Here is a 14,579-nt window from a genome sequence, read left to right as displayed (position 1 = left end):
TCATTCGGAATCGCTTGAATAAAGATTGGCTGATTGCCTCAAGGCACATAGAGCAACTGGGCTGCAAGGCAGTTTATATCCAAGGAATTCAAGGTTTGAATAATGTGGCCGCTGTCACATTCTAGTGTGTTATTTCTCTTGACTGCAAACCATGGCAAACACAACATTCGAGTTGAACGATGTACAGTACATCCACCTAACCCTCTAAGCAAGACAAAACCTTGAAAGGGCATGGCCTTAGTGGTTTTATGGAGAAGACAGTTTCTTCTAAATAAACAATAAATAAATAAATATTAGCCGATTGTATAACACTTTGGATCAAACCATGCCAAGCCCCTACAATTCAAATCGGCTGATTCCAACCAACTTTTACATGAGAAAAACAAAATGTGAGAGTATGAAGAATTAAAGAATCATTAATGCGGATTGATAAGTATCACAATATGCAAATCCTATTTATCAAGAATCATGCAGGAACATGTGGGCTTGTCTGGACAATTGTCCACACAGGCACACAAAAATTACTAGTTTACATGCTAAAGCTCGCTAGCTATTTTGCTGATTAGCATATGACATCCCTCGGCCACTGATTTTCTGAAGGGCCTGCCTGTCAGTAGCGAATATCTAGCTTCGGCACCGACGAGTTACCTTGTTTTGCGGCGACCCATTCAAACTGCAAACCGATGAAGTCTGTCCTTTTCCTTTGGAAAAACTGTTGAACCAATAGCTGCTCATGGTATTTGACAAGTCCTGATTTCTCAAAACGCAATCAGCGCAGGACAGTCCATGAAACTGGCCTCGATCCATCGACGGTCCAGCCGTGCTCTTTAGATGGCCGGACCATCGTAAAACTTCTTCTTGATTGATGTTTAATATTTATATGCTTTCTATTTGGGCAGATCCAGACCTAAACGTTTATGCATAATACATAGATATATGCGTCTTCTCAACTTCTCAAGATTGTTTTTCTTTTTTCTATAATGATAGAAATACAAATTATTTAGGTTTCACGGGCAGGGAGGCTTGAAAGCTTGAAAGGTGCCATTCTCTTCCTGCCTCGAAAGTACAGGGTTGCGTCGGGGCAGGAATCACCCCATGAAGCGTTGGAGCGTAGCACCTAAGTAAACAAACTGGTGACTGTGTTTCCAAGTACCATGAGCTATGCTATGCCATGAGGCTCATTCCTCTGCCTCAACACAAAAGGAGCTTCAATTATATGCTAACTGATTAGAGAGAGAGAGAGAGAGAGAGGGCATCAGAAAGGAAGAGAACGACCGGGCGTTCAATGGTGGTATGAGATTTTAACGAGAGAGAGAGGTTGTCACACCACACACCTCAGGTCAACCACGCATCACAGACCTCACGTAGGCTAACAGCACTGGATGCAATGGTTTAGGCTACTTGTCAAAGGAAGAAAAGTGTGACCCATGGATGCAAAGGAAATTTCACACAAGAATATTCCATGCATGTCTCTATCATAGTCCACATCTTCCGTTAATCTTTCCATCATCCTTAAGAGCTGTTTCAGAATAAAAAAACACAAATCAGGCTATATATATATATATATATATATATATATATATATATATATATATATATATAGAGAGAGAGAGAGAGAGAGAGAGTGGTGACAGTTGCTCGTGAAGAGACAGTGACTGGCAAGCGTTCAGCTGAGTTCGGGTAGATTGAGTTGAGTGCCCTTTATGGGCACGAAACGTACATACTCAAGAATAGGGGACATTTTAGTAAATTTTTTTAAAGGTATGTCTTTTATTGTATTTTTTTTTTGCTTTCACTTTTGTCTTCCTATTTTTTTTTATATGAGTTGGGGGTATTTTCATCCTAACCATATAAACGCAAGAAATTTTTTTACTCATAACCAGGTTTGGAGTTCGGATGGACATGGGCCGACATATTTGTATTAATGTAACAGTCATAATGAGAAGGAGAGTGTCCGGTCCAAGGAAAGGTACTATAGAAAAGATATATTTTGAAAGAAGAAGAAGATTGTTATATATATGTATATATATACATAGGTTATGAAAGAGTTAAAACGTCTAAAATAGACATCACTTCATTAAAAAATTCAAAAGTACCCCAACCCCCTTTTTTTCCCTGTATATAATAAAAAGGAAACATTTTAAAAGGGTAAAAAAAAAGGTTAAGAAAAAGTTAAAAAGTCTAAAATCAACATTACTTCATTAAAAAATTGAAAATACGAAAACCCCCGTCTTTTTTGGTATGGTAACTGCATACTTGTGAGTCCATAAGGATGTCCATGCAACTCGATCTCATATCCGGTTTTGACTGAAAAGGATGGAAGAAAAGAGAGCGGTGAAGAGGAGAAGCTGCACTTTGTCTACCATCATCATGATGTAGGTGAGATGTCACTCTAAAAAATTTGGAATTGGATCTTGAATTGATGGACTAGCATTTGCTTATCCATCTATCGAAACAAGTTTTCTCAGAGACCTTAGACTTAATTTCTTGCTTAGGTGGGCATCTCACGTATGTGGAGGGCTACATATCTATAGGTCGCCTAAGGTCTGATTCGAATAGGTGAAAAGTGAAAACTGGAAGGACTGCACCTTCTTACGTATGAAGTAACATCACAAAGCACCCATGTAAATATGCTTTTTATATCAAAATTTTATCCCTCTATACATATCATTCTACCAGCCAAAACATTATGAAAAACCAAAATTTTCATTATAGATGGCTACCTTTGAAAGTCGATCAAACAAACTGATGGTCGCTAACATCACCTCTAAGAATTGAATGCCTTCTAACTAATACTTCCGGCGCAAACCGGACTGTTGTATGCAACTGTCATATGAATATTGGGCATTACTGCACAAAACAAATGTTCAGTCCAAGGAATTAAAATGTTTATGAGGGATTGTATAACAGCAAGAATACTTTGTGAGTGTTGCGTGAATCTGCCCTACAAATTGCGTCCGATTCAAAAAATATTAATTATAGTGCTCTATGAATCTATCCCAATTTTTGAAAGGATTCACGACACACTCACAAAATGTTCACTTAGCCAAACGACCCCTGCAGGCCTACCTAACGACCCCTGCAGGCCTACCTGTTGAAGATAGCGTCGTCAAGTCGTGAAGTTCTTTTCTCTTTGGAAAACTGGGTGATTGCCAACATCATGTTTGGCCTGTCCTAACCAGTCAAACACCAAGGCAGCAGCAGATCCAGGAAACTAAACTGGGTCGTTTGATGGTCCAACCTTGCTTGATTTTTAGATAAATATTTTCATTTGATGTTTCTCATTTGCCTTCAATATGAGCATATTCCCAACATCATGGCCCCCAAGTTCCTACAAAATAACACAATTTATAAATGTCTGTATATGACCGTTCACAAGGCCCCTCAACTCGACCTGACTCTCACCAACCCCTTAACTCGACCCGTTACGCTACACACCTTAAAGGAACCTTGTCTCTGTTTGATTCTGTAACTGTTTGACCAGCTATGCTATGCTTCTCAAGGCAAAGTCTTTTGAGTAACTTGCGCTCAGGCTTTTAAATTCTCTTAGATGGAACATGTTAAGAACAATATTCTGTTTTTAAAATACAAAGTATAAAAGCTCCACATTCTTTTTTCAGTAAAAGTAACTTCTCTTCATGCCCTCTTTATAACAAAAAATTTAATCCTCTAATGAATTAAACACTAAGCAAGTACTATATGTTCTGAATTTTAGCTACACATGCACTCGTTTAATATTCGTCAGTGATCCCAAAATTCATTCCAAACATGTGTCAGAGACTCGAAAATATGTCGCTAGCTACTACACTGTGCATTACTTATTAGCAACAAAACTGTGAGTACTGGTGACTGTTAAAGTGTAGTTAATGTTTATACTTGCCCATCATATCTAAGTTAAGCTTTAAGCTTAAAAGGAAGGGAAAACATCTTTAAAACTAAACACATATATATTTATTCAACATGGAAAAGTAACGTCATTGACTACACTACACTCAGCAGCATCCAATGCTGCCAATTATAGACTAGTACAGAGAACCACTGAGATCATCACAAAAGAAATATATATATATATATATATAGCCCTGGGTACATTCAATTGGTGCAAAAGAAAAGAAAACAACCTCTTCTCCAAATCATACTTCACATGCATGTTCTGCTGCGCAACATTCCCGAAGATGGGCATCTCTGCGTCTTTAATGGTTAAGCAGAACATTCCACTTCCAAACATGATAAAGATATTTGAAGGTGGCAGCTTCCAGCGTTGGCGAAATGGAAGGTAATCTCTGACAGCCCTTCATGTGGATCACCATTATTCTGTGGTAACACAGGAAACCATGCTTAGGAGGATAGAAGCATTCATGGTTTATGACATTAGCTACCCCATTTGCCACTTGATCATACACATCTTTGGCAAGATAAGTCAGGGTGGTACCCGAGTCTACGATGATCGATCTGGCATATCTCCCAACGATGTGACGAACCCGATTGGGGACACGACGGGTCGAAGACGACCCAGATGCCCCGCTGCTGGATGTTGCTGATGATGGTGAGGCCGCTGCTGGTCCCGGCGAAGACCGCACCGTGGCCGGGAGCCGGCAGTGCAGCGTCACCAAAGATGAGCGTCGATGATGGAGTGGAGCCAGCTTGATGGTCGGAGAGGCAGTAAGAGAAGCATCGACCGAAGATCCAACCGACCTGCGAAGGGAAGGAAAGGCTGCCGTGGCCAAGACCAAGGAGGGCGGCGCCGAAAAACAGGCCTCGTTGTCGTGGCCGCAGCCAAGGGCGACTCTTTCGATGGAAGTCCGTCCGAAGGTCAGGTTCTTGGTGGAAAAGTCGACCATAGTGGAGGATCCGTCACCTTAGGACACTTGGTAAGGCAGGAACGGCGCCTAGAGCAGAACCTTTTCCGGAGTCGGAATTCCATATGTCTGCCAACAGAAACGATAAGGTTCTGCTCCAGGCGCCGTTCGTGCCTTACCAAGTGTCGTACGGCGACGGATCCTCCACTATGGGCGACTTTTCCACCGAGAACCTGACCTTCGGACGGACTTCCATTGGCCGAGTCACCCTCGGCAGCGACCACGACAATGAGGGCCTGTTTGTCGGTGCCGCTAGTCTGCTCGGTCTCGGCCACGCCAACCTTTCCTTGCCTTCGCAGGTCGGCCGGATCTTCGGTGGGCGTTTCTCTTACTGCCTCTCCGACAGTCAAGCTGGCTCCACTTCATCGTCATCGACGCACATCTTTGGTGACGCTGCACTGCCGGCTCCCTACCGCGCCGCAGTCTTTGCTCCCATGGTGGCGAACCCCAAGTTAGGGACCTTGTATTACGTCCAGCTGGTTGGAATCAGCATGGGCGGAAGGTCCCGATGAGTGAATGTTGCGGTGTCGGAATTCCAGATCTCTGGCAACGGAAACGGTGGGGTCATTGTCAACTCTGGCACCTCCGTCACCTGCCTGGTACAGTACATTGCGATGAGGGACGCTTTCCGGGCAGGGATGACGCAGCTGAACCACACGACTGCCGGATTCTCTCTGTTCAACACGTGCTACGACCTGAGCGGCAAGGATGTTGTTAAGGTGCCCACAGGTGTCTTGGACTTTGGTTGAGGTTCCGATCTGTCAATTCCGCCAAGCAACTATCTGATTCTTGTTAACACCGCCGGCTTGTTCTGCTTTGCCTTTGCCGGTACCAGCAGTGGTCTCACCATCATCGGCAACATCCAGCTGCAGGACATCCGGGTCGTCTTTGACCCCGTCACGTCCTGAGTCGGGTTCGTCTCTTAACAATGAAGTCCTCTGTATATCACCAAATTGTATATTGAGTCTGTTGTTTCAAATGCTTATGTCAATCAGGTTGAGCACATAATATGTGCCTTGAGAACTACCTGGTGCCATCGGCGTCTCTGGAACCTCTTCCTTGCCTGAAAACTCTCTGTCCTCTCAGAATTTGAGCTGTCCCATGGAATTGATTTCATTGCTATAGGGAGGAAGACAGTAGGCAAATTTCTTATCAATGGAAGAGCCAATCGATTTACAAGCGAGACCACCGCCGAGGCCAACAAGGCCTTGAACTTCAAGCAAAGCGGGAGTCGGTGTGCCTTATTATGAAGGCAACCTATGAAGGCAACCAAAGACAATTCCTGGAAGCTCAACCATCATCAAACAAAAGTGTCCTGGGCAGTTCCATGCAAGTGCTCTTGTAGCTGGACGACTGAAATAGATCAAACATTGATGTTTGGACAGAGCAGGAGTCACAAGGGCGGCACGTCGTACATATGAGGTCGCTACGTGGCTCAGTAGAGGCGGGATGGTGTACCAAGTGAGAGTTTCATGAGATATTCGCAGGAGCCAAGCACCACGGGGCTGGAGATGGAGCGCAACATGGAGAGCAGAGCCGTCTGCTTGGCTTGTTGGGCTACAGTGAATGAGGGGTCATAAAGAGGAGAGAGTGATGAATCCCGATGAATGAGGTTTACCGAGAAGCCAAGAGGTTTGCAAGCGAAGATGATGGTAGGGTTAGGCAGTATTGCAAGCAAGAGCAGAGTTGCAGGAGAAGGCCGAATGCTAAGGAGGAGAAGAAGGCAGCCATGGTGAGCGCTAAAAGGTTGTGGTATTGAGGAGAAATGTGTTGATATTTATAGTGGAAGCCATAGTTAGGGTGGCCGCTGATTAATGCGAGGATGTGGTTTTGGAAATTGTGCAGAAAAGAAACATGTGATCGAACTAAGCAACGTATTCCTTGGAGTAACCCGTAACCATCGCAATGGAGAAAAGTTGGTAGCTTGGGCAAATCTTGCAGTGCTTGGTTGGCCTTTCACAATTTGTTTTTGTGTCTTTTTCATTGGACTCAGTAAAATCAAGATCTGAATATTAGTCTTGAAGATATTGGATCACAAATATTTTCGATCACAAATATTTGAAGAAGGAAGGACGCAGACACTTACCAAAGGTGACCGCAATAACCACTGAATATGTTAGAAGAAGTGATTGTTTGAAGGTTTTGTTATCTATGTTGCCCTTGTAAGGCATGGTAGTCCCTTCTCCAAAAACCTTTCAGTACCGCTTAAACCATGAACCTTGAAGTGTTCAAAAATGAAAATCTCTTTCCCAATCTCTCTCTCTCTCTCTCTCTCTAGATATATATATATATATATATATATATATATATATATATATAATAGCTATTGGTAGAAACTAGACAATAGGTCAGGGATCAAAGCAGACCTTTTAAAAATGATATCAAGTTATTTATTTTGAAGTCTAACCATACCAATATGATCTTAGGTTGATCCTTTTTTGGTTTTCATATTGTTTTTATAATAAGTAAAAATGAATGGCTTTCATAACATCAACAGTTGGAGAATAGAAAAATCAACGTTTTTCATCAAAACAACTTGATTTGTTTTATATTAAAATAATTTTTATAAATATATTAAGATGTTTAAATAATTTTTCAAAAAAAAAAAAACTAAAACTAAAAGGGCTATTTTTTATGCCTAACCTAAATGTCTGGTTTTTTTATCCCCGAATGTTAACTTTAACATTAACTATACAGTAAGTAAGGGACATCAAATGTGGACCTGGATGGCCCAAATTTGTTGTACACTCTCCCTCCTTCCCTTTCCCTTTCCCTCTCTCCTTGATTCCTTTCTTCCTTCCTCTTTCTCTATCCGTGACCCGTCTCTCAAGGAAACCACTGGCGGCGCCTCTCGCCTGGCTAGGTGGACGAGATTGGCTCTGGCAGAGGGCGCTGGTCCCACCGGCGAGAGCAGGGGAAGGTTGAGGTCTTCACAGATTCAGTGAAGGATATGTTTTTGAAAATTGTGGAGAAAATAAACATGTGGCGGCGGACTGAGCCAGGTGTTGGTAGCATTTCTTGTTAGCCAAATTTCCTAGTGCTTGGTTGGTTTGGCTTCCACAACTTTTTTTTTGTGTCTTTTGGTTGGTATTAGTAAAATCCAGATCTGTATATCAGTGTTGAAAACTTTCTATCACAAAATATCTGAAAAAAAGGAAAGGGAGACAATTTTATGTATTTTTTCAGTTGTTTGGTAGCTGAAATACTTATAAATCAACTTTAAAAATTGAAGCATGTACATAAAATAATAGAACTATTGTTTCATGAAATAATAAAAAATTATTATTCCACAAACCTGTTTCAATTTTTAAGATATTCACAAACTGTCTTTCCTACTAAACGAATCATAAGTTAACCACAATAACTGATGAATAAATACATTGGAAGAAGAGATTGTGATAGTGGCGTTTGAAGGGTTTTTTTTTGTTAGTCCTGTCCTTATAACACATTGGTAGTTCCTGCCCCAAAAAACCATCCAAGGGTTCAAAAATGAAAATCTCTCTCTCTCTCTCTCTCTCTCTGGTTATACATACATATATTTCTACCCCACAATATTATGGGCTGATGAGTTCATGGGACAGTGGCGCTTGCTTTGAGGGGCTGCAGGTGATATGGCCATAGCATAAATCTGTTATTAAAAAATTATCGGTTATTTTTATTGCAACAATGGTTTATGATGCCATCTGATAACATCAACCAGGTTATATATATATATATATATATATATATATATATATATATATATATATATATATATATATATATAATCCTCTGACCATGTTGAATTCCATCATCAGGACTGCCTGCCTGATGCATTTGCTTTAGAAGAAAGACAGACATTTAATGAAAATTCGTAGCCTTGATTAGGAAAACCACAAAAGGCAGACATTGAATGAAAATTAATGAGCAAAGGTAAACATGTCGCTAGAAAGCTGATCCGAACGCGGATCAAAATTCTTAAACTGCTGGTCCGAATCCGAACGCTTTGAATCTGAATAGGCTAAAAAAATATATCTGGATATTACTTTCATGAAGAATATAGAACAATGGCGAATCGGGTTTGGATTTTTCAGCAGTATTTTTGTTCAGCAATCAAATATGGAGGTAACTTTTGATGAAGGAGAAGGACCAAGAGAGACAAGTTAATTAGGGATTATGTCATATCAGATTTGGAGCAAAAATATAAACACTTTCACAAGGAACTAATTTGATATCATTGAATCCATGCCCGAGGGGATTAGCGCAATGGTCGGGACAATGGTAATCAGTCAGTCTCTATTTCAAACCTCAACGACATCAACTCTTTGTGCTGTAAAAAGGAGACATGGATATACAAGTTAAAACATAGATGGAGTATCATGTTGACGCAACAAAGTAACCCTAGACCTTGAAGGATGTGAGAAGGAAGAAGAGGACAGTTTCGGCATTAACTCTGGCAGTGAAATTTTCTCCCACACACCGGATATCACTGAATCCACTTCAAGCTAAGTTTAGATTAAAACATAAAAAAAATACAAAACTATGTAATTTTTATTTGCAATTTGGATCTGGGTATCCATCCAAAATAGGATATTCACCGAATTTGGGAAGAAAAGTTTTACACCAAATTCAAATCCAATTACATAAAAGTTGTTGATCCAACTGCTTGAATGAATCCTTACAAAAAAATAAAGGGAAGAGTTGTTCAGAATATAAGCATAAAAGTGTAATCCAAAATAAGCACGAAAGAATCGGTCCAACAGCGTTAATAAAGGTGTCTGCCCCCTATTGATTTGCTAAGTCCAGCAAAACGAATCGAATCGGCTTTTATAAATCAGCTCGAATCAGTTTTTTCAGAAAATGTTTTTTTTTAATTCAAAAATTCAAAGAAATAATTGACTTATTAAGGCTGATTTACCATGTTCGAAAACCGTCAAAAAAAAAAATATTAACATGTACCTGTTTGGTTACGAGCTGATACGCACAATAACAGCCAATGAGACCGATACGATACGGCCACAAAGGAATCAATGGAGCGGCCGCATCTCTCTCTCTCTAACGTCAACCGTCCATCGCGGAGGAACCCGATTGAACGGGTCAACAGAGGCTCCATACGGACTAATAGGGGGTGGTTTCGTCGTTCATATAAAGGGCCCATTGGGGCCCTTCGTTTCTCGTCGAGGGAGTGGCCGCGGTGGAATCAATACTCGGATCCATCTACGCCCTCTCGACCCGAACCCCCTGCCTGTTTGACCATGGCCGGACCCAAGCCCACCTCCGCCGCACTGGTCGCCCTCTTCATCCTCTCGGCCCTGGCCGCCCCCGCCCATGGCCTTGACCGCTTCGTCGTTCAGGGCCGCGTCTACTGCGACACCTGTCGGTTCGGGTTCGAGACCAAGGCCACGACCTACATTGCAGGTACTGAACCCACTTTGACCCTTCATCATGTCCTTGCTCAACGCCAAATTCTTCGTCTATCTAATAGTACAGCGTGCTAGTTTTTGTTTAGACTTTAAAATATTGTAGGATTTTTTGTTAATTTTTACATTGACAAAAAATAGTTTAAATATTTTGCTAGCACTAGATCTGTACCTGAATGAAACCATTTACCGATCCATATCCAAGTCCATACATTTCCAACTGGATTTTCGTATCGAATCCGATTCATGCAAATTTTCGAACCCTAATTGTGAATGGGTTGCAGGTGCAAAGGTGAGGGTAGAATGCAGGGACAGGGCAACGGGACAGCTGACGTATGGGATCGCGGGAGTGACGGATGCGACGGGAACATATAGGATCCCGGTGGAGGAGGAGAGGCCGGACGAGATCTGCGAGGCAATCCTGATCAGCAGCCCCCAGCCCGGCTGCACCGAGCTCGAGAAGGGCCGCGAGCGCGCCAGCATCCTCCTCACCAGCAACAGCGGCATCTCCTCGCCCACCCGCTACGCCAATTCCCTCGGCTTCATCAAGGACACTCCCCTGCCTGTCTGCACCCAGCTGAGCCAGCTCTATGAGATCGAGGCTTAAAGAAACATGAGCCCGGAGGGCCACCAACTTCATCTTTCATTTTCTTTTTTTATTTTTCTTGGCCATCTTCATCCACCTATAAGAATAAGAGTGAAAGAAATTGAGTGATGCTTATAGTCAAGTTCACTAAATTATCACTCATTTTTTCTGTCGTCAGTTTGATACAAGCATGGCCTGTAATTGAGTCTTGGAGTGTGTGCCATGGTCGCAGTTGTAACTTGCCAAATTCTTCTTGTGCTTCACTGAAAAAAATCAAAAGAATTTGCCACATCAAGTTCCTTGTCTATGTATGGTATAGTGCTTGGATTCTTCATCAGTGGCCGAGCTACGTGTGGACAGGCGTGGGCAGTTGCCCACATGAAAACTCCTTATATTCATATTGGCATCTTAAAAGATTTGTTGACAGATTTTCCCTCAGCTCAAAATTGCTCGAAAAGAACTCTCGCCTGAAAATTTCACCCTCCCTCGTAAGTCTCCTCTCTTATCTCCTCATAGTATTGCCTGCAACTCATAGTTATGACGGTTCAGTCACCTTCACTGGATAGCACTCTCTCTTCTATCGTTCCTTCTCTTCTTCTTCCTCTTCTCTTCTTATTCTTCTTCTCCATTTGCCCTCTTTCTTCTACATAAACACTGAGTTTATCTGATCCCCATTCCTCTTCTTCTTCTTCTTCTTCTTTTATTTTTTTTCTTCCATATAAACAATGAGTTGAATCTGGTCCACGATCCCTCAATCCATCAGATCTTCAACAAGAACATTTTCCACTTAAATTGGCACGTATTTCAAAAGTATTTTGCTTTACAAGCATGGGTCTTGCCCATCCTCAATTCCGAATAATAGAAATTTTGTTGTCGAATGGTTAAATTAGAAGATAGACAAATATATGGTAAGTTTATGAGATGAGATGGACAGCCAAACCGCACACTCTCATATGGTCATGCTCATCAGCAACCATCAATATTTTTAGCAAATTTCAAATCGAATCTCCCTATAATGTCTTTCAATCAATTTGGTGAATCATTGACAACCGATCTTGAAGTGCATCGCAGTTAAATCATGCCCGATGTTGTATGCAAAAATAAAAATAAAAACCCATCCAATTTTACTTTAAACTGTCCAAAATTTGAAAGCAGAGCATGGCAGATGAGTAATTTTTTTGGCTCATATATATTTTACATCTTTTATTGTGCATTTTCTTTTATCATATCCAGTTTTTATGTAGATTGTATTTATAGAGATAGAAAGACCAAGGGAGAGAGTATTTTATTGGATTGGATGTTCTTTTTACATACTTTGTTAAGTATCTTATGTCATTATATGTTGATTTTAAGTCTCCCGTGTGCAGTGAGGGAGAGAGAGAAAAGTGAATATTTAATTTGTGTATATTTTTAATATGTTTTAAAATATTTTTCTTCATCGTATGTGAATTTTTTATATCGAGCAAGAATTTTGTTATTAGTTCACACGTTTTATCATGTGTTTGAGAGAGAGAGAGAGAGAGAGAGATAAAAAAGATGCGTTAAACAAGTCACATGTTGGAATTTCTTTCTTTGCAAACAAATGCTAGACAAAATCATAACTTGTTCATATGAACAAGAACTTTTTGTTTTTAAAACGGTTGTTCTTGCAACCAAACGGTACCTAAGGATTTTACTATATATTAGCACTCCAATTTTCTTTTCAAAGAAAAAAAAACAATGCCCTAATTTGTTTGTGTGTGTGTGTGTGGACACACAAAAAACTACGTCGGTGGGAGTTCTAATCATGACATCCTATCAAATTCTTATTCACATTTAGTTTTAAATATGTGTCCAATCAATCTTATACTCCATAGCATATACAGTCAGCTTTAGACATATCTAAATACAAATCGAATTTGGTTGCATAATTAAAAGTTGGATTTTGATTCACATGTGAAAATAGAAGCCTGATTGACATTGGATTCATATTGTGGATGCAAAAAACAATCTTCATCCATATTTGAATCAAAATATATGAACATCTGGTAAACCAAATCGCATATAATGAACGGTACAATCCGATCAGTTGACATCCCTACCATGAAAGCATGTCTGCACAAACCACTGTGATCGTCCTCCTCCCTGTGAAAGAAGCATCCAAGAAATTACAGGAAAATGAGACTCTTCCTACAAACGCCCAAGAAAAAGAAAGACCTAGAGAATGGTTAACCAAAAGCGAGGACTAAGCTAAGCATCTGATAGATGCTTTTAAGCAAATTAGGTTACACTCAAAGTCTTTTCAGCTCATCTAATGTGTGAGATATTTTCATTCCACAGGTAGGACACCTATAAAAATTTTTGGATCTCTTTAGGAAAAATGGTAGTTGTCAAATGTGGTTAATCTGGATCATCGATTCTAAGGAGACCAAATAATTGGTATTAAGTTGCAAATGTAGAAGTCAAAATGTTTTTTATAAGTTTGAAATACCCTTTATAGGAAGAGAAAGAAAAAAAAAAGAGAGGGAAACAACCAAACCTCATTTCCTTTGAAAGGTATTTCGATCTGTGAAAAAAACAACTTGGATTTTACAAGTATAACTTGCTCTCCATCATCTGATCTTTTTGAAATTAGTGGCTTAGATGGTTCTCATCAAACATGAGATATAAGGGTATGTAGCTAAAGATTGTCCTCTGTTTCACATGATTGTGGTTTTGAAAGATGGACAAAGGTCTCTTAATACCTGGTGAGAGTTCGTCTTAGGATCTTTGAATCGAGATACAAAAACTCCACAAAGTAACCAATCTGCATCTTAGCATAATCTGGTAGGAATCCGCCTAAACCCAATTAATCAGCCTAACCAAAACAACAATAATAGTAATATCTTTGTTGTGTTATGACATCATCATCATCAACAACAACAATAGTAAGTCTAATGGTGTTCATGAGGCAATCTTCATATGTTTAGTATGTAAGAACGGGAACTTAAGCTAACCTCATTTTACACAAGTTTCTTTGTTTTCAATACACTCGCACACATATGTGTAGGCACGACCAATCCACTTCATGGATAAACCTACTTGCTATAATGCAGTTGGCAAAGGTATGGGGAATGTGCCCCTCTGGGATATGACCTCTCTAGACCCAGCCAGTGCGCTAAGTGCCGCCCTTGGCTTAAATAACTGGCTCTGTCACTAGACTGCAGAAGCCATGGAAGAGTTGCAACTACTGCTAGACAGCCTAGTTTGTCTCTTTAGCTGTCAACAGTATATCCCACATACCAGGGAGCAAAGTCTGCAGATGACAGTAGATGGAAGCCATTGCTTGGGAAAGAACATGGATCTACTAACTAGAGAGAGAGAGAGAGAGAGAAAGACCCCACTGTTTTAGATTGATGGAAGATGTCTGGACCATCCTTCACTCCCAAAGTGGACAAAGACTTGAAATAGTTGCAGGCTTGCAGCAATAATAGAGGCACAGCTAACGGTTACCTAATCTTGCAGCTGTTGCATGTTTGACCGAGCAGATCCACTCATCTGCCAAACCACACACATCCTCGACCCCGGCTTTATCACCGATCGCAAATTCAAGTACTAACCCAATCAGGATGTTCATGAAATTAATAGGAATGTACTATGAGGTGAGCCACCTCAGGCTCAACTCAAACTTGCTCGCATATGCTTAACTCGAGCTCTACTTGTTTATTAAATGAGTCGAGTTAGAGATTGAGTCAAATCTCGAGTTATAAACAGTCG

General features: G+C 40.7%; 1 protein-coding gene and 1 pseudogene across 1 annotated transcript; both read left to right on the top strand.

The window, feature by feature from the left end:
* Positions 1-4,625: 4,625 nt before the first annotated feature.
* LOC116255221 (aspartyl protease family protein 2-like) lies at positions 4,626-6,994 on the top strand (annotated as a pseudogene).
* Positions 6,995-10,015: 3,021 nt separating this feature from the next.
* On the top strand, positions 10,016-11,139 carry LOC116254849 (pollen-specific protein C13-like). The gene is made up of 2 exons (XM_031630457.2): positions 10,016-10,256; positions 10,543-11,139. The coding sequence occupies exons 1-2, from the start codon at positions 10,094-10,096 to the stop codon at positions 10,863-10,865; spliced, it is 486 nt and encodes a 161-aa protein (XP_031486317.1). The 5' UTR covers positions 10,016-10,093; the 3' UTR covers positions 10,866-11,139.
* Positions 11,140-14,579: the final 3,440 nt, after the last annotated feature.

This window comes from Nymphaea colorata, chromosome 5, assembly GCF_008831285.2.
Source record: "Nymphaea colorata isolate Beijing-Zhang1983 chromosome 5, ASM883128v2, whole genome shotgun sequence".
Lineage (NCBI taxonomy): Eukaryota > Viridiplantae > Streptophyta > Magnoliopsida > Nymphaeales > Nymphaeaceae > Nymphaea > Nymphaea colorata.
This window is presented reverse-complemented; position numbering and strand designations above follow the sequence as displayed.

Bases quoted from the DNA above. Each gene is read 5' to 3' on its own strand.
- LOC116254849 (XM_031630457.2), top strand. From the start codon at position 10,094: ATGGCCGGACCCAAGCCCACCTCCGCCGCACTGGTCGCCCTCTTCATC. The intron at 10,257-10,542 runs GTACTGAACCCA...AATGGGTTGCAG, and splicing joins GGCCACGACCTACATTGCAG to GTGCAAAGGTGAGGGTAGAA.